Raw genomic sequence first — 19,380 nt, forward strand, 5'->3', positions numbered from 1 at the left:
AGTGTTTCTTTCAATGTTTTGGTTAAAGAAATTAAGCTTGTTCTATAGTTTCCTGTAGCGAAGGTTTTGCTGATTACATCCCTGTGCTGTTAGCACACTCCTTTATCACTTGAATATTTCCTGTAAACTCTTCTTGCATCAAGAGGCATGATCAAAGCCAGATTCCATTTACTTAGCACACTACCTCCCAGATCTCACATGGATGTCTAGCTGTAGTATGTAACACTTGGGTTGTCCACTTCTCTGCCATGTTAGCAGTAGTTGATGCACAGTGCCTAAGCCCAGGAATTCTTCAGAGCTTCTAAAGTGGGAATAATTTGTTACTCATTCTAAGGCAAAACGTTACTCTTCACCATTTGTTCATCCAGAGGAATAGTATGTATAGGAAAAGTAAGATAAACATTTGGCACTTTCTCTCTAGTTTCGAGCTTTCAAAGTGATGTATTTGTTCTTTTGCATTCTCCAATGCAGACAAATGGTGGACTTTTTAGAGGGTATTATGAACTAGTGGGCTTAAACATACTCAATGGGCTTCAGTCCACTGCAGTTCTTATCCTTATTGCTGCTTAAACTTTCCATTTTTATGATTTATTTATTTTTATTGGAAAGTCATATATACAGAGAGGAGACAGAGAAGAAGATCCTCCGTCCGCTGAATCACTCCCCAAAATGATCGCAGTGGCTAGAGCTGAGCTGATCCAAATCCAGGAGTCTGGAGCTTCTTCCAGGTCTCCCATGCGGGTGCACAGTCCCAAGACTTTAGGCTGTCCTCGACTACTTTCCTAGACCACAAGCAGGGAGCTGGATGGGAAGCAGGGCTGCCGGGATTAGAACCAGCACCCACATAGGATCCTAGTGTGTGCAAGGCGAGGACTACTAGGTTACCATGCCAGGTCCAAAACTTTCCATCTTTGACTGGCAGGAATGTCTTCCAGTTGGCTTTTCAGTTCTTTTGACAATTTCTGTCATTTAATAAACTTCTGATGTATTTTCTAGAGAGTGATCTGCCATTTGCTGGTCTACTCCCTAAATACATGCAACAGCAGAGCTGGGCCAAGCAGAAGCCAGGAGTACAGAACTCTACCCAGGTGTCCCACGTGGGTGTCAACAACTGAAGTACTTGAGGCATTACCTACCGCCTTCAGGGATATGAACTAGCAGCAACCTGGATTAAGTGCCTTACCTGGGACTTTAACCAGGCACTCTGATGCAGGTACCCAGTGGTGACTTAACCACTGCACCAAATGTCTGCTACTATATCATTTTTAAAGGTTGGCATAACTTATTTATTCATGGATTGTCATCTTCACAGTTTCACCTTGTGAAACCCTGTGCTTACGCTATTTTTGTGGTTGCTCTCAACCATGTCACTAGAAGTGTGGGCCTCAGGAAATGCCTATGAGTTTGTTCACGATACAAATTTATGGGCCTTACTCTGGCCTAGAATTAGAATCTCTGGGAGTGGGGCCCAGGAAACTGGCTTAATAAGATCTACACTTCAAAGTTGCAGAACTTTTGCTCTGTAAGAACTGACTTCAGAGCCTCGCATCACTCCCTGCTGTCTTCTGTTCCAGGTCCTGAACACAGAGATTATTTCTAGTCCTTCAGGAATCTTTCCCCAGAGCAGGCCACCTGTTATTGGATATCAATAGGAGCATGATCATCTTGCAGGGAGAAGGATATTTCTGAAATTTTGGCAACAATCAAAAGTCAAAGTTTGACAGGTACATGATAAATCTTGTCAATATATCCCTATATCCAAAAATTAGGACTTGATAATAAATCATTTTCATGAGTGGCCTTATAAATTGCAATGAAAAAATTTTTCTTCCTAAATTTGTCTTTTAAAGATTTCTATCTGAAATAGACTTTCTACTTGAAAATTGGACTTAGAAAGGTAGAAACAGAGACAGATTTTCCATCTGCTGGTTTACTCTGCACAAGGCTGCAAATGGCCAGGGCTGGGCCAGATCCAGGTCGGAAGCCAGGAGCCTCATCTAAGGCTCCCGTGTTGAGCAGCAAGGGCCCAAGGACAAAATCAATCCTCCACTATTTTCCCAGGTAATCGATCAGAAGTGGGCAGCCAGGACTTGAACTATAAACCCATGCAGGATGCTGGCATCGCAGGTGGGGGCTTCTCTGCTACACCACAAAGCTGGGTCCAGTTATAATGAAAGTCCAATAGGCTAATTTCAAAAATGTTTTGAGTCATGGTTTTCAGTATTATTCTTGTATGTGCTAGGGATTTCCATGGTTCACTGCTAATGGGTTGCTCTTTTTTGAGTTCCTATAATTGAATGGCAAGGTTATTTGGACCATTTTTCAGGAGGAAAGGGTTGTTTTTCTTTGAAACCGCGCTTAGTCTTTGCTTGCCCCATTGCTTACTCAAGAGAATGTCTTCATGTAGTGAAGATGGGCTTCCATGAAGAATCATAAGCCACAGAATTATTCTCAAGCACCGTTAGTGAGTCATGTGGCATAGCCTCCCAGCAGACACTTAGTAGGTTATGTGTTCAATGTGACAGCTTTGGGGTATACTGAGGGTTTTTACACAGCTAGCTTCTTGGGGCACAAACACTAACAGTGCTTCTCTGTCTTGATGCAAACAAAAATGATTTATATTAAAAAACAGGCTAATAGTTTGAGGGTCAAAATCCTTCTCTCCATAAAGTTCCCTATCATCTCTGCTTCACCATAGTGGCTCTCAAGTTTTAAAGTCATTATGGTGCTCCCCAGACCTGGCAGACCAGCCTCTCCAGGGGAAGAAGCCATGCCTCGGGGTTTGCAGAAATTCTCCAGGTGATGCTAATGCACCAGGTAGGTGTGAAGCAAAGGCTGTGAGAGAATACAGGATAGCATGAGTACAGGTGCCAGCATTGCAGTAGAGAGGGTAAAGCTGCCAGCTGCAATGCTGGCATCCCAAATAGGCTCTGGTTTGAGTCCCACATGTTTCACTTCTGATCCAGTTCCCTGCTAATGTCCTGGGAAAGCAGCACAGGATGGCCGAGGTGTTTGGGCCTCTGAATCCACGTGAGAGATCTGGATAAAGCTCTGGGTTTCTGGCTTCCAATCTTCTTAACTGTGGTTGTTGCAGAAATCTGCAGAGTGAACCAGCAGATGGAAGACTTGTCTTTCCCTCTTGGTCTTTAACTCTGAGTGAGTTTCAAAATGAATAGATGAATCTTTTTTAAAAAAAAGATTTATTTATTTTTATTACAAAGTCAGATATACAGAGAGGAGGAGAGACAGAGAGGAAGATCTTCTGTCTGATGATTCACTCCCCAAGTGAGCACAACGGCCAGTGCTATGCCAATCCGAAGCCGGGAACCAGGAACCTCCTCCAGGTCTCCCACACGGGTGCAGGAACCCAAAGCACTGGGCCGTCCTCGACTGCTTTCTCAGGCCATAAGCAGGGAGCTGGATGGGAAGTGGAGCTGCTGGGATTAGAACCGGCGCCCATATGGGATACCGGTGTGCTCAAGGCGAGGACTTTAGCGCTAGGCCACGCCACCAGGCCCAGATGAATCTTTTTAACAAGAAAATATGAGCTTATACCTCTGAAATGTTAGGCTTTCTTTTTCTTTTTAATTTGCAAGGTAGACTTCTGGAGAGAGAGAAGACAGAGACAGAGATCTTTCATCTGCTGGTTCACTCTCCAAACAGCTGCAATGGATAGAATTGGGCCAATTCAAAGCCAGGAGCATCTTCTGAGTTCCCCTCATGGGTGCAGGAGCCCAATAACATGTGCCACCTTTTGATGCTTTCTCAGGCATATTAGCAGGGAGCTGGATGAAGTGGAGCACCTGGGACTCAAACTGGCATCCATATAAGATGCCAACACTATAGGCAGAGGCTCACTCATCATTAGGTAGAGAATTAAACTCTACTCAACAAAAGAGAATCTGGTAAATCCATCTCTTCTTGCGTTGCAGGGAAAAACTTGCTGATGCTACTTTTGAAAGATGTGAAGGTGCAATTTTTTTTAACGTTTTATTTATTTATTATTTATAGGGAAGAGAAGGAGAGAGCTACCTGTGCTGATTCACTCCCCAAATGTTTAAAGCAGCAGTGACTTGGTTGGGCTGAAGCCAGGAGCCTACAACTCAATCTAAGTCACTCACATGGGTGGCAAGGACCCAACCACTCTAGCTACTTCCCAAGGTCTGTATTAGCAAGAAACTGAAATTAGAAGTCAGATCCTGGTGCTGAACGCCAACGCTCTGGAGTGGGATGCAGCCTTCATAAGTACTTTATCACGTGCTCATCCCAAGGCATCATGATAAACATGTGTTTTGTGATTACATCCTGTATTGTTATCTACTGGACAAATCAAATATGAGATTTATAGGGGCTTAATAAAAAGCTTTTATCTAGCTAGGCTGTATTATTAAATGTCAAACAAACTAAATGAGGAGCGTTCAACATGAAAGCTCTCCTAACATAGCAAAGTGAAGAGAGCTTGGGAAACGCGGAAGTATCGAGGCAGCCTGCAAAGAGCGGGGCCCTCATGTCCAGCAGCCCTGAATTTGAAACTGAATTCTGCCATCCAGGCGTTCACGTTCCTAAGCTGATGCTGTTTCTGAAAATGGGTATAATGCCTGAATCAAACACAGAGCAGGGCTCCATAAATGACTGTTACAATTACAGACAAGTGCTGCTCAGAATCACTGGGGATAATACCTCATGCCCAGCTCCTACTAAGGCAGCTGTGGTAGGCAAAATAACAGCTTCTCTGAAAGACAGTTGCATCCTGAGAATGTGTTGGCGCATGTGGTTAAATGGACTTTACAAAAGTGATTCAGAGCTTGAGGTGGGAGAGTAACCTGCAGGATCCAGGTAGGACCATTGTCATTATGAAGGGCTTTTTAGTTGCAACGGGGAAGCAGGAGTCAGAAAAAGCAGATATGACTACCAAAGCAGAGACAACATGATGTAATTGCTGGTTTTGGAGAGGGAAGAAATTGGGACAGGAGCTGAGGAATGCAGCAGCCTCCAGAGGCTTGAACGGACAAGGCAATTATTTCCCCTAGGGGTTTCCACAGACATGCAAGCATGCCAATTTTAGTTCATTGACACTCATTTCAGGCTTAGGACCCTGGTCCAGAAGTTGAAGATAATGAATTTGTATTGTTTTATGCCCCTTTATCTGGGGGTAAATCATTCCAGCAGCCATAAGAAAGCAAGCCAGATGATTAAACCAAGTCTCTCAGAGCACACAAAGATTCTAAGTACAGATTTTGTAAGACAAAGAGTTTCTTTGGAAATCATGTCATTCAAAACCTAAAGAGGAGTGGTTAAAGAAACTGTGGTACATCTACTCCGTGGAATATCACTCAGCCATGAAAAAGAATGAAATCATACCATTTACAGCTAGATGGTCCCAATTGGAGACCATCATCCTTAGTGAAATAAGTCAAACCCAAAAGGACAAATATCATATATTCTCTTAATATAAGGAAACCATCATGCAAATTAGGCTTTTGTGTTTCCTTTTTGTCACCCATGCACTGGATATTCAGTGGTGCGTTTTTTCTACTATAGAGATGTATTTTTTTTTCATTTTGTCTTTGTTTTAAACTTCATATCTGTTGCCAACCTTATCTTGTGGCTTCTCACTTAAGGGAATGTATAGTGATGGAGTAACAGAGACTAACATATCCAGATGTGAAAATAGAATGCAATATGCATACCTATTTCCAAATCAAAGATGGACTCCCAGTGAAACTGTTGGACATGTCTAGACAATGGGATGCTGGACCATCTGACATTGTCTGTACCAGCAATGTTGGGGAACACGTAAGTAACAGACTGATGGAACTAAAACTCCTTATGCAGCACTATACTATTGTAATAATATGGGGAAAATCAGTTGGGGGGAGGGAATTTTCAGGGGGGTTCCAGACCCTACATAATTATACCATAAAATTCAAAATAAAACCTATTAGTAAAGTAAAGGATTTTAATAGTTTACTTACAAATTGCCATTTCCATCTTGGGATCAGATGATCCCGATTCTCACCAGGCAAGCTCATTTGTTCTTACATTTGGAAGCACTCAGGTGAAATCTGCAGGAACCTGTAGTATTTGCTGCTGTTCTGAAAAGTTGTGCCTGGTTGGATAGAGAGAAGGAAGGTAGCTGTTTATGACATATCAATTAAGAATGAGGGAAGATCTTTAGCATATGAAATAGTGTCAATGTGTCAATCATTCTAAAGGACAATTTGATAATTAAGATCCAAACATCATGCATCAAAGCATTAAAAATGCAAAGACTCTCACTACTTGTAAGAAAATTCAACCTAGGGGCTGATGCGCCCTGTCACCTGTGATGCTGGCATCCCATATGAGCAGTCCTGGCTGCTCCACTTCCCATTCAGCATTCTGTTAATGCACTTAGGAAAGCAGTGGAAGATGGCTCCAGTACTTGAACTCCTGCCACTACTTGGGAGCCGCAGATGGAGTTCCAAGCCCCTGGCTTTAGCCTGGCTCAGCCTGGGCTGTTATGGCCATTTGAGAAATGAACTAGCAGGCAGAAGAATCAATCAACCTCACTTTTTCTTCTTCCTTCTCACTATAACTCTGCTTTTCAAATTAATACATCTTTAAAAAAATCATCCTAGGGGAAAATGGGATTAATATGCATATCATTCACCTGCTTAAAAATCCTCTCATGGTTCTCATAATTGCTTATAGAATACTTGGGGAGATTGAAAGGAGACATCAGTATACCCATTTACGTTGGATAATTAAGATTGGCGGGTGTCAGTAACGGTTGTATCTTGGACTAGACTTGAATCTAGTTAGATTATTAACCTTGAAGTTTCCTGAACTGTGTTTGGTACATTTGATCTTTTTCATTAAAATCACTGGAACAGTGATTGTGACTTACAGTTTCAACATTAAGTCAGTGCCTGGCAATGTACATTTATCACAAACTCATCCAAGCTTCTGTGTTATGGAAATTAAAATTTTATGTTTATGAAATTGAGCCATTAAGTGGTGAAAATTATCTGTATCTTACTAATCCAGTGATATTGAGATAATGTATTTGGCATGTAAAAGTGACTCCAAAATTCTAAATCATGCACAGTTCACTGATGAATCTTTATCCATGTTTTTGTCTGTTCATTTTCATGTCTGGACCCAAATCCTATGAATGAGGGACCAAAATTTCCACATAAGGTGACTGCCTTTGGAGTTTTGATTAAACTGCACTACATGTATGATTATTACTTGTAAGCAGATGATTAAATATTAACTAGAAAATAAATGATTGTAAAGCACTTAGAAAATAAAAGTGTTTATAAATAACACCAGGTAATAGCAATAATAATTCTTTAGTGACTGACTCCACAGCTGCTAATGTTAACAGGAATGATTTATTCTGCTTAAGGGCAACATTAATTTATGAAAAAAAAACTTGCCATTATATCTGGCTTGCTATAGCAAAATAAAATATTTTCAAAATGGATTTTATCAGCATTTAAGCACCTCTCATTTTGACAAAAACATATCTCTTTTAGGACCTTTTCAAACATAGGTGTAACCATGACAGCACAGTAGCTTAGAGTGCTTAGTGTTTTGTTTCAACTTATGTCAAATACTTATCTAAATATAAGATGTAAGATGACATTTCATTAGCCATATTTTTATTTATGTCATGTTATCTATGCAATTGCTCCACAGCACCTGAAGACTGCATAGAATCAAGATTTTTGGTAAAAAGGATGAAAGTAAATTCTTATACTTACTACAGTATGTGGAGAAAAAATCCATCTTAAGAATTAGACAAGGGCCCGGCGGCGTGGCCTAGTGGTTAAAGTCCTCGCCTTGAAAACCCCGGGATCCCATATGGGCGCCGGTTCTAATCCTGGCAGCTCCACTTCCCATCCAGCTCCCTGCTTGTGGCCTGGGAAGGCAGTCGAGGATGGCCCAAAGCTTTGGGACCCTGTACCCGTGTGGGAGACCCGGAGGAGGTTCCTGGTTCCTGGCTTTGGATGGGCGCAGCACCGGCCCGTTGTGGTCACTTGGGGAGTGAATCATCGGACGGAAGATCTTCCTCTCTGTCTCTCCTCCTCTCTGTATATCTGACTTTGTAATAAAATGAATAAATCTTTAAAAAAAAAAAGAATTAGACAAAACACTTTTTCTATAATCTTGGTTTTTTTTTCCTAATTTGCAAAATGCAAGTTTTGAAACGCTTACTTTTGATGTTGCCATTATCTTTCCCCTAACGGCCTTTATAGGTTTTGGCCCTTTCTCAGCCCTGATCTCAATCTATTGGGAAGTCAGGCTATATATCTGTGTTCATCTTTTATCATATGTAAATCCAAACAGCATAGTTGCACAGATATGATATGCAATGAACTAAATGAATAAAAGTGAAAGATGCCTTATGTTACGTGAATTTGATAGACAATAGATGAAGGGGTTATTTTGAGATGTGCATGAATCACACAATAATTTTTGCTAAGAAGCAAATATAATTACATCAAACAATGAGGCAGCATGGCTGGATGGAAAAGTGAATTTCCCTTCAGTTCAAATGATCTGGATTCAAGTGATACTTCTACCACTTACTCTATGACATTGGTGAATTCACCAACCCTCTCTGAATCTTATTCATTTTTTTAAAGATTTATTTATTTTATTACAAAGTCAGATATACAGAGAGGAGGAGAGACAGAGAGGAAGATCTTCCATCCGATGATTCACTCCCCAAGTGAGCCCATCCGAAGCCAGGAACCTGGAACCTCTTCCAGGTCTCCCACGCGGGTGCAGGGTCCCAATGCATTGGGCCGTCCTCAACTGCTTTCCCAGGCCACAAGCAGGGAGCTGGATGGGAAGTGGAGCTGCCGGGATTAGAACCGGCGCCCATATGGAATTCTGGCGTGTTCAAGGCAAGGACTTTAGCTGCTAGGCCATGCCGCCGGGTCCATGAATCTTATTTATTCTATTGAAACGTTTGATTATTATTTTGATTTCAGAGTGCTACTATAATATAATCTAATGTGTAAAAAGCACCATAAGAAGAGTGAAATGCTTTCTACTGAAAAACGGTTTTTATTGCCTTAAGTGTCCTGAGGGAATGGCAGATAGCATTTATGCCTAGGTTTTATTACTGCATATGGTAGATCATGGTGTATTACTGAGAACACCGGATTAGATCCAGTATTCTTGAGTCACACCAGGTTTTAGGTCCAAACATGCAGGCACATGTAGGCATCTGGGGAATTGACTCAAAGCAGAGACATAAAGGTAATAAGACTTCACAGAAAGTAATAACCATCTCAGGAAATCTTAAATTTTATGTCTACTTTCTGTTTTCCATCTTATTTTTTTTTTACAACAAATTCTGCTTTTTTTAAATCTAAAGAGGCGAGGGGGAGAATGAATAGAAAAGGAAATGTGGAAGAAATACTGGGATCAGGAGTAATGATATTAGGGACAAATTTGGAATGGAGATTTTACATGTGGCCCACTTGATAAACAGAGCAGTATTATATCTGTGGTGGCATGCAAATTGTAGGTAAATAATGTAAAATTTACAGTGGTCCTGTGCTAACCTTTATATATGATTTTTAAACAAAATTTCCAGAAGCATTACTAAATACTGGAAAAACAAAGGAAAATGTATTTTTAGAAGAGACAAATTAAAAGGAATTCCTCCTTTATTAAAAACAATAGTAATAACACATTGAGAGTAAAAGCATAATTGGGAGCAGGTGTTCAGCCCAGCAGTTACAGATGCCAGCTAAGGTACCTGGGATTCACATTAGAATACCTGGATTGGATTCCCAGAGCCAGTTCCTGACTTCAACATCTTGCTAATGTGTACACTTGGGGTGGAAACTGGGTTCCCACCATCACATAGGAGAACTGGATGGAATTCCTAGATCTTGGCTTTAGGCTCAGCATTCTGGTTCTGGGCTGGCCATTGCAAGTATTTAGGGGTTTGTGGGAGTGAACCAGCAGAAGAGAAGTCATTCTGTCTCCCACTCTTACTCCCTCTTTCTGTCTTTCTCTCATTTTACCTTTCAAATAAATGAACAATTTCACAAACAAAAAAAGAATCTCACTCTCACATCACGCAGCATGGCTGGACAAGGGGAATCATCCACAATGCAGACCTTCACTCTTCCAGACTCATGGCCTTGGTCAAGCTATATGTGCAGCTTGAATTGTTTCATGCTTACAGGTAGCCAGATAGGACAAGAAGGAACTGGAATTCTTGCATCACTGGTGTCTTGAGCATATGTAGAATACTGTCAAGTGATGTCATCATAACATAGCAGGTTCTGTAACTCAAACTGTGTAGATCTCCGCTGCAGAATCCTCTTCTGGTTTTGTTTTGCTTTGTTTCTATTTGTTTTTAGGGCTAGCCTTCTGCCTATGTGAAAAGCAATAAAAACTGTCTTCTTAGGCTAGCATTCTAAAGTATGTCCACATGATACTTCACTTGATCTGCCACAAGCTTATGAGGGAGGAAGAGACAGTATTTTGTGTCCATCCTTGGCACTACTGGTTCTGAAAGTGTAGTGCACACACCTGCACCATTAGCATCAGGGGAGGAATTCATTAAAAGTGCAAATTCCATTCCCACCCTACCCCCAGACCTACAGAATCAGGCCTGCAGTCCAGTGTACAGCTAACAATTCTCATTTTAAAATTTATTTACTTGTTTACTCATTTATTTGAAAGGTGTTGAGATTGATCTTGCACTTGGTGGTTCACTACCAAAACACAGAAGCTGGGGCTGAGGCCGGTTGAAGCTGGAAGGCAGGAACTCAACCTAGTTCTCCCACATGGGTTATAGGGATAAGAACCTGAGCCATGCTTGCTCCAACAATTTGCTTCTCACAAGTTCCCAGGTGATGCTTATGTTAGTGCTGCTAGTACTATGGCTATAGATAAAAAGCAAAGATTTAGAATCCCAAGGACTTCTATTCAGAGCACTTCTATTGGTGTCTTTTGCCACTGCACCTTCTGCACCCCTGGTCCCTGCCACATTTCCCTTAGCCCTTCAAATGTCACTAATCCTCCACCTGCAAGTGCCGGGATCCCATACGGGTGCCAGTTTGTGTCCCAGCTTCTCAACGTCCAATCCAGCTCTCTGCTTGTGGACTGAGAAGATAATGGCATCTGGTCCAGGTTCTCAGACCCCTGTACCCACATGGGAGACCTGGAAGAGACTCCTGGCTTCAGATCAGAACAGGTCAGCTCTGGGCATTGCAGCCATTTGGGGAGTGAACCAGCAGATGGAAGACCTTTCCCTCTAAATTTTCAAGTTAAAATAAATAAATCTTTATTTTTAAAAAATGGTGAAACTGCACTAGAATACCATTGTAATCATTTTTTTCCTCAGAGTTGTCCTCTTAAAATGTGGATGTTCCTCGACAGTTTCGACATTAAAGCACATCATGTTTTATATTGTTTCTGCAATGTTTCTCTAATTACCATGAGACTTTGGCTGAGAGCTGTGTGATTAGCAAGGACACCCAGGCTCGGCACAGTAGCCTAGCGGCTAAAGTCCTCGCCTTGCATGGGTTGGAATCCCATATGGGCACCGGTTTGTATCCCAGCTGCTCCACTTCCACCGGCTGTTACAGCCACTTGGGGAGTGAACCAGTGGATGAAAGATCTTCCTTCTCCGTAAATCTGACTTTCCTACAAAAATAAATCATACAAAAAAAGGAAAGGACATCCAAGAGCAGTAAAAATGAGAGCAGATGGCTACCTGGCCAGCACACACAACACAAGGGCAGCCAATGGGCAAGGCTTCCTTGTGGAAACTCGCAATAGCTGGCAAGTGGGAGAAGTCGCTGGGGGAGAGGGGGGAAGCAAGAAGCTACACAGCCATGGGTGGGAGGCAAGCTGTAGAAAATAATCTACTTCCTTGCAAGGTTTCCTAGGGCAGCCCCAGAGGTAGGTTGCGGGGCTACAACCAGGCCTCAGGGGACTTGGCAGAGTTAAGTGTTGCTTGCAGCTCAGCAGATGAACTGCAGGTGCTTAGACCCTGAGTGACTCTTGGAGGTCAGCTAGCAACTGGCACAGGGAGTTTGGGTTCAAAAAGTGGCTTTATGTTCAGGGTGACTCCTACTTGGCAAGTATTCTGACTACAACACATCACAGGCTGCAGCCAGGGACGTGGTCCCCTTTTTTTAGTGGAGGTTGCTGTGTTCTTTCTGAAGACACCCTGGGCCCCTCAGGAAGCGGTTTTATCTTATCTGGGTAGTGCAGCCTGGGTCCCTTGCCCAGAACGGCCCAAGACCTTTGTAACAGAATAAAATAAAAGAAACAAAGCAGCAAGTTCTCGCCCCGTGTGTATGGTCGGCCAGCCAATGGGGCCGGGTCTCTCGCCGGCGGAGTGGTACTATGATGACAGTAGCCAACCAGCGCGTTCCATGCAAATGAGGCTACTGTATCCCGCACCCGCGGCTCCAGTGCCGTCTGGTTGTTATAGTGATAAACTGAGGCCTTGCCTCTGAGCTCCCCGGAGAAAGAACCGGGCGGCAGGGGGTGGGTGGGTGGGTAACCTCTTACCTCCCCCAGGGAAGACAGAGAGAAGGGGAGAAGAAGGGGGATGGGTAGGGGCGAGAAAAATACGTGACAAAGAAAACATTCTCTGGGAGGAGACTCAGAGAGAGTGTAGAGCTGGAGGGAGCATTCGCTGGCCATGCCAGTACTTAGCACTGATGCTGAGTCAGAAACAGGTATCCCAAAATCCCCTTCTAATGAGCCTCCCTCAGAAACCATGGAGGAAATAGAGCACACATGCCCACAGCCTCGACTGGTAAGTAAAGACAAAGGATGCAAGGATATGCGTGGCTATGGCACAGATGAGTTCCTTCTGCGCCCGCAGCCAGCTAGGCAAATGATGCTCGGAGGGATTTTCATGTAAATGAGAATGGAGCTACCGCCTAATCCTTTTCAGCTGTTTATACTTAGCTTCTATACCGGGGCGCTGCTCTCCGCTTACAAAGCATTATTGTTTTGGTTGGGTAGGAAGCGGACTGCGTGGGCTGTGCCGTGTGTTTGTGCTTCGGGAGGGGGGGGTGACCTCTTTCCTTTCAGGTGTATTCTTCCCCTGAAGGTAAAAATCCTACGGTATAATGTGGAAATGCTGTCCTCCTGGCAAAGCCGGGAACTAGTTCCTGGTTAAGTCACGCATGGAGCTCAGGAATGACTCGCTTCTCAACTGATTTCCGTGCCTAATTGTCCATTTTGGAGAAATGGAAGCAAAACTTGCCCATTCATCTGAAAATTTCTAACTAAATAAATAAATGTCCCTCGATGATGTTTTTAGAAATACTGTGTGTTTAAGAGAAATTGTAACAATTTCCCGAGTGTGCCCTAAGGGTTTCTTTGGGGAGTGGGGATGCAAATTTAAAAACCGAAGCCGCAACTGTTTGGCAAGGGGCTGCATGCCTTTAATAGCGAAAGTGTTGAAATGGGCCACTCAGCACTTCCTTCCGTTTCATTAGCTGGTATACCAGATTGGATCAGTCTCTCCACCACCGGTCATGACCCCTTAGGTGGATGCGGAAGTTTGTCCTCAATCACCTTAACATGTGTCAAAAGCATCAAATGAGCAGTGGGTACACCGTGGCCTGAAATCTTGTGGAACTTGGGAGACTTCTCTTTGAACCCCCAAATCCTAGAGACACACTAGTTAGAGCTACCCCTTATCAATTTTCTCCAATTTAAAAAGTGCAATATTTTGATTGGCTCTAGAATTTGATCCTGGGAAAAGGTTTTTAAAATTTTGTCATGTAGTATTTTGTGTTTGTCTCTAAAGTGAGAGCTCACAAATTCTAAGGACAATTCACCATGGAATTATTACTTCTTAATAAGGGGTTAACAGGGTTCAAAAACAGGCTTTGGACAACTTCCTAAAAAGCACAAAAAACAAGAGTTCTGTTAGAGACCTGCGGGCTTTTACAGTTTGAAGACTGCTCTCTAGGACTGTGGCCGCTTCCTGAAGGACTCACACAATGTGGTGTCTCTTCTCCTGGGGGATATAAGCCATCCGGAAAGTTTATCTCTAAGAGAGATTCCTTTGAAACACTAAACAATTTCTGGTTTGACACTGAAAACAAAATTCATCACCCAAAGTGTGTTACAAGGTCACTCAATATTTTCCTTTGCCTGTGAACTCAGTGTTGAAATGTGCATCACGTGTCGTCTTACGTCAAGGGCAAGGCTTCAGTGTGGATGATTTCCATCTCTCGTGTCTACTTTCCCTTTCCTTCTCATCTTCACCGTCGTGCTGCTTGCTAGCTTCTGTCTTCCAAAGGTGGGCACAGGAAATTGAGGGAAGGAAGTTCAACTTTGCTTTCTGCTTTGATCTTTCCTCTACAACATACTTTAAAGTGAAATTCGTTCCCTCTTTTTCCCATCTTTTTGGTGGTTTTGCTTTAAAGTGTGTATCACACATGTGCACAGACATAATAGAAATGTATAGAAGATAAATTGTTGAAGTGATTATTTCGATCATTGATAAAATTTTCTAATAGTGTCCATCATTACTATGAATTACTGAAAACTGACTATGTTGAGTAGACACTTGCACTCAATGCATAACTTTTTTTAAATCACAGTTTTTAAAGCACCTTTTCTCGTATTAGCAAGCTTGAGTCATTGTGGCGTTATAATTGAGATTTATACTTCATAGCCCAATTTTCTTGATGATTTCCCCTTAATCTCTAAGGCAAATATTAACTGTTTAATTGCAAAGTTTGTTGATAGAGTGGCAAGTGAAAATAGGAAATTAGTATTCCTTCTTGTAATTAAAAAAATCATTTATTTATTGAAACACAAAGTTTCACACACTCGCACACGTGCACAGACATCTTTATATGCTGGATTACTCTCCATATGGATGGAACAACTGTGACTGGACCAGGCTGAAGCAGGAGCCTGGAACTGCACTGGAGTCTCTTACGTGGATGGCAAGGGCCTAAGCACTTGGGCCATCTATTGCTGCTTCACCAGGCGCATTGGCAGTGAACTGGATAGGGAGTAGAGCAGCTAGGACTTGAACCTACGCTTATGTGGGATACTGGTTTTGCAAGCAGCAGCTTGACCCATGGTGCCCCATCAACTACCATCTTTTTGTGATTTTTCATCACTTCAGTTGATCCTGTAGCTTGGGTGATGCACGTGGATCACTCATGTCACACTCATCATTGAATACAGCTACTAAATTGCTTAAGTAACTTTGGAAAGTGCATGCCAATTTGCCACGGGCCTGATGATGAATGAAAAGCTCCTCCTCCTGGTTACTGACACAAAGGGGAAGCTGGCATATCTGACACATAGGACTTGAAAGCAATCTTCTAGATTCCTGTAAGTAGTTAGTTAATATCCAAGGAGTGATTGAATTATATTTCAAGGGGAAAGTTTTATGTTATTTTGTTATTTACCTTATTCTTCAGTGGAGGGAAAAATAATAAGGGAAAGGAGCAAACAGAATAAAGTAGTGCTAACAAATTGAGAAGAAACAACAAAACATTATGTCAGTTTTATAATAAAGCCAGTATTTTAGGAGTAAAATCAATCTTGTTACCCTGAGCATTTGTCCACATTGTTCTAGTTTGAACATTTTCTGAGAATTCCTTACCATTGTTATGCTTATATTTAATCCTTGACTTCTTTTCCTATTCTTAACTATTTTCCTGCTTAAACATGATGCAAGGTGACTCACAAGCTTGACTGTCAAGAATAGAATCTGAGTGACCTTGCATGATGTGATGTAACAGTCCTTCTTAGTAAACTAAACACTGATAGATGAGGACCCTTCATGGGCAAGAATATGTCCTCAACAACCCCCGCCCTGCCCCCCCTCCCCGTGCACACACACACACACACACTCCCCAGTAGATTATGCCTAGACACATGGTCAAGGTCCATCAGTGCTCCCTAACCCCATTTAAAAAAATCTGCAGCTACCGTAAAAGTTGTCTGCTTGAGGATTGAATGAATAACTTTGATCAAGTTCTTCTAGATTTACATTCTGCTATCAGAGGGAGGTTGTAGTTCTAGCCTGTAAAGGTTTTTCCATGAAGATGGATGCAGCCTGGATCAACTGACAAGGTCTTGGAAATAAGAAAGGGGTGGCTCCATGGGCCACAGTAGCATCAGTTATTTCAGGACTGGCTTCAAAGTGGAGCAGTGCCAAGAGACTGCTGTCTTGCGCACAGTGCCTTATGTTGGTGGGGAGGCAAGACACTAGCTCACTAGTGTATCAAAAGATGACTGGGTATCCAGAGACTTCAGTGGCTTCCCTTACTAGTGTCACCATTATTTAGTCCCTCAGAGAAGCATTTTAAAAGTGAGCTGTTCTTAATGTGCTGTATTGGTGAAAACAAATAGGAACTTCCCTGGGTATTTACTGTGGTCAACTGGAATTCTGTCCAAGGTTATTATTAGATGCTTTGATGGACTCTGTCCAAGTACAACATTTCTTGCATGTTAATAAGAGTCAGGTATAGTAGACATGGAATCTATTCACTTGTTTGTTCTTTTAAATTCGTTCTCTCACAACCTCTACAACCACTACCACCAGCAGCACCATCACCACTCCACTGCCATTTGCCCATTGCAAGACTCCTAATGGAAGAAATAAATCTAAATCAAACATAAGCTAGGTATTAGTTTGCATTGGCATTTGAGATACACAAATTGAAATGGTGCGTTGTCCTAATTCAGGTGGTGAGAAGGATTTAAATGAATTAGAGATGTAGGACTTTAGATGGTAACTAAGAGAAAATTCAGTCCCTTACTAACTACCCGCTGCTAACAACAGGAGCCGCAGTCAGCTGGGTGGCTAAGAACTTTCAAACACAGCAATGTACTAGGTGCAGTGGGGAGAAATAAGAGAAGTCAAGCAACAGCCCCTGCCCTAAAAAGATCATTTTCATTTAATAGAAGGCAGTAACTGCATGTGCGGACAAATGTCAGGACACTGAAATCCCCTAAGAGAGGCTTTTTGGAAGTTTGACTTAATTAGACTTTCTTAAAAGCTGTATTTTGTCCACTGAACAGAAGAAGCACTTCCCAGCAGGGAAAATTCTGTTAACTTGATTCCAACTTAAGACAATACCCTGCATTTGGAAAAGAAAGAAGGAAGGGAGGGAGGGAGGAAGGAAAGAAGGTAGGTAAGGAAGGAAGGAGGGAGGGAGGGAGGAAGGAAGGAAGGAAGGAAAAAAGAAAGGAGAGAAGGAAGGGAGGAGAAAAGGAAGAGAAGGAGGGAGGGAGGGAGGAAAGGAAGGAAGGAAGGGGAGGAAGGAAGAAAGGAAGAAATACCGAAAGATATTTTTGGGTAATGGAAAGGAGAAATTGAGAAAATTTTAACCCCTCATTGTAGGTAGTATATACTCTGGACTCTAGAGCATTACTGTCTAAAATCAGAAACAAAAAGTGCTTCTAAAAGTTCACAGAAAATCATTATAAAAAGACTATGTGGGCTTGGCGGCGTGGCCTGGTGGCTAAGGTCCTCGCCTTGATCCCATATGGCCGCTGGTTCTAATCCCGGCAGCTCCACTTCCTCTCTGTCTCTCCTCCTCTCAGTATATCTGACTTTGTAATGAAAATAAAATAAATCTTTTAAAAAAAAGACTATGTATGGATTTCAAAACCATTCTGGCATTAAAATAGACTTATCTTTTAATTCAGGTTTCCATGAAAATTTGGGAATGCCCTTGAGTAACTTGAGTCATATATGTAATTGAAAATGCTCTAGTAGCCACATTTAAAAAAATTAAAAACAAGTGCAATTAACTTTGATAATATGTTAGCTAGCACAATTTGTTCCAAATGTTATCATGTCAACATGCAACCATACAAATTATGAGGTGCTTTGCATTCTTGATATTAAGACAAAAGTCCAGTGTGTATATCACACTTGAAATATACCTTAATTCATACTAGCCAATTTCAATTGCTAAGTGGCCACATGTGGCTGGTGGGAATTCAGACACCCCCCACTTCCAGTTTTGTGGAGGATGAGCTCTGAGGGCCTATGGTGATAGATGCTTTTATTTTCATATTAATGCTGGCTTTTAAAAAATATCTAGCTATTTATTTGAAAGGCAAAATGAGAGAGAAAGAGGGATGGAGGGGGAGGAGGAGGAGGAAGAGGAGGGGAGAGAGAGAGAGAGAGAGAGAAAGAAAGGAAGGAAGGAAGGAAGGAAGGAAGGAAGGAAGGGAGAGAATCTTCCACCCACTAGCTTATTCCAAAAATGACTGCAAAAGCCAGGAGCCAGGAACTCCATTCAGATTTCCCAAATGGAAATTTGATAAGTGAGTCTAAGATGGGTAGTATTGAGGAAGGGTCTGGAAAGGCCCAGCTTCAGGGCCCCAGTGAGGGAGAGACATGAATGCATCAGTGGGGAAGACTATGAGAAATGTTGGAGGTCCCATGGGAACTTCCCCTGAGGGGTATCTAGTCAATACTTGGTTCTGGAACTCAGGAGAGAGTTCTGACCCGGGGCTATAGATCTGGGAGACAGCAGCATGGAAGGAGATTAAAGTAAAATTGTGGTAGTGAAGTTGTTCACAGCAAAACTTAGTCACACTATCAGGCCTGAAAAGGAAGTGGATGTAAATGATTGGCTAGGGAGCGTGCCTGAGGATCAATCCTGCTGCAACATTAATTCTAGAAATGCACCGACCCTGCGGCTGTCAGGTCCTTAGAGTGGAAGAGGGGGAGGAGCTACATTTAAAGTTACTGGACTCTTTTGATGTCTGCTTATCTCTACATGAGATCTGGTTAAATAAATCTACTTTATCCCAGAATATTGCCGGGGTGGAATAAGTGAGGAAGACCACTAAAAGAGCCAATAGAAGGAGCATGAAAACAAGACAGAGAGCTATTTCTCAAATGACTGGTAAATCAGAAGGTCAAGGCAGGGTAAATTCCATGAAGAAAATGTCCAATAGAGTCAAACGCAGCAGAGAAATCAGTGAGATAAAGAGAAAGGTTGCCTTTGGATTCAGGGAGAAGGGGTCAGTAGTGATGTTTTAGTGAAGTGTTGGAGGCATCTGCCCCATGGCTGTGGGCGGAGGAGCCTTGAGGAGGCACGGATCTAGAACCTTGACCACCACGTAGAGCAACAGAATGTAGAGGACAAGGAGGGTTAGAGGTTGAGAGAGGCTAGCTTTCCACCTTTCTCTCTTCCATGCTTTCTTCTCTTTATCTTTCTACCATTCTTTGTTCCTTCTTTCCAACTAAGATGCCAAAGGTTTTGGTTGAAGCATTCTTTTAAGATGGTAGCAACTTACACTACAGTATATATGGGAAAGTGGCAGGGGCTGAGGTCATGGGAGCAAGTGATGGATAGAATGGCCCTGCGCCTGCACGTTGTTGGGCTCAGTGAA

General features: G+C 42.3%; 1 protein-coding gene across 3 annotated transcripts in view; it reads left to right on the forward strand.

Moving 5' to 3' along the window:
* PCYT1B (phosphate cytidylyltransferase 1B, choline) overlaps positions 1 to 19,380 on the forward strand; it is a 105,686-nt gene that overhangs the window by 16,667 nt on the left and 69,639 nt on the right. The window contains exon 1 of one of the 3 annotated variants that reach the window (XM_004587827.4): positions 12,452 to 12,793. The exons of 1 other annotated variant lie outside the window; for it this stretch is intronic. In XM_004587827.4, the coding sequence (XP_004587884.1) occupies positions 12,677 to 12,793 (117 nt within the window). In that variant the 5' untranslated portion in view covers positions 12,452 to 12,676. Of the gene's footprint in view, positions 1 to 12,451; positions 12,794 to 19,380 lie in introns of those variants that run through there. One more of the 3 variants, XM_058658749.1, reaches the window with a different exon arrangement.

Source organism: Ochotona princeps, chromosome X (assembly GCF_030435755.1).
Source record: "Ochotona princeps isolate mOchPri1 chromosome X, mOchPri1.hap1, whole genome shotgun sequence".
Classification (NCBI taxonomy): Eukaryota; Metazoa; Chordata; class Mammalia; order Lagomorpha; family Ochotonidae; genus Ochotona; species Ochotona princeps.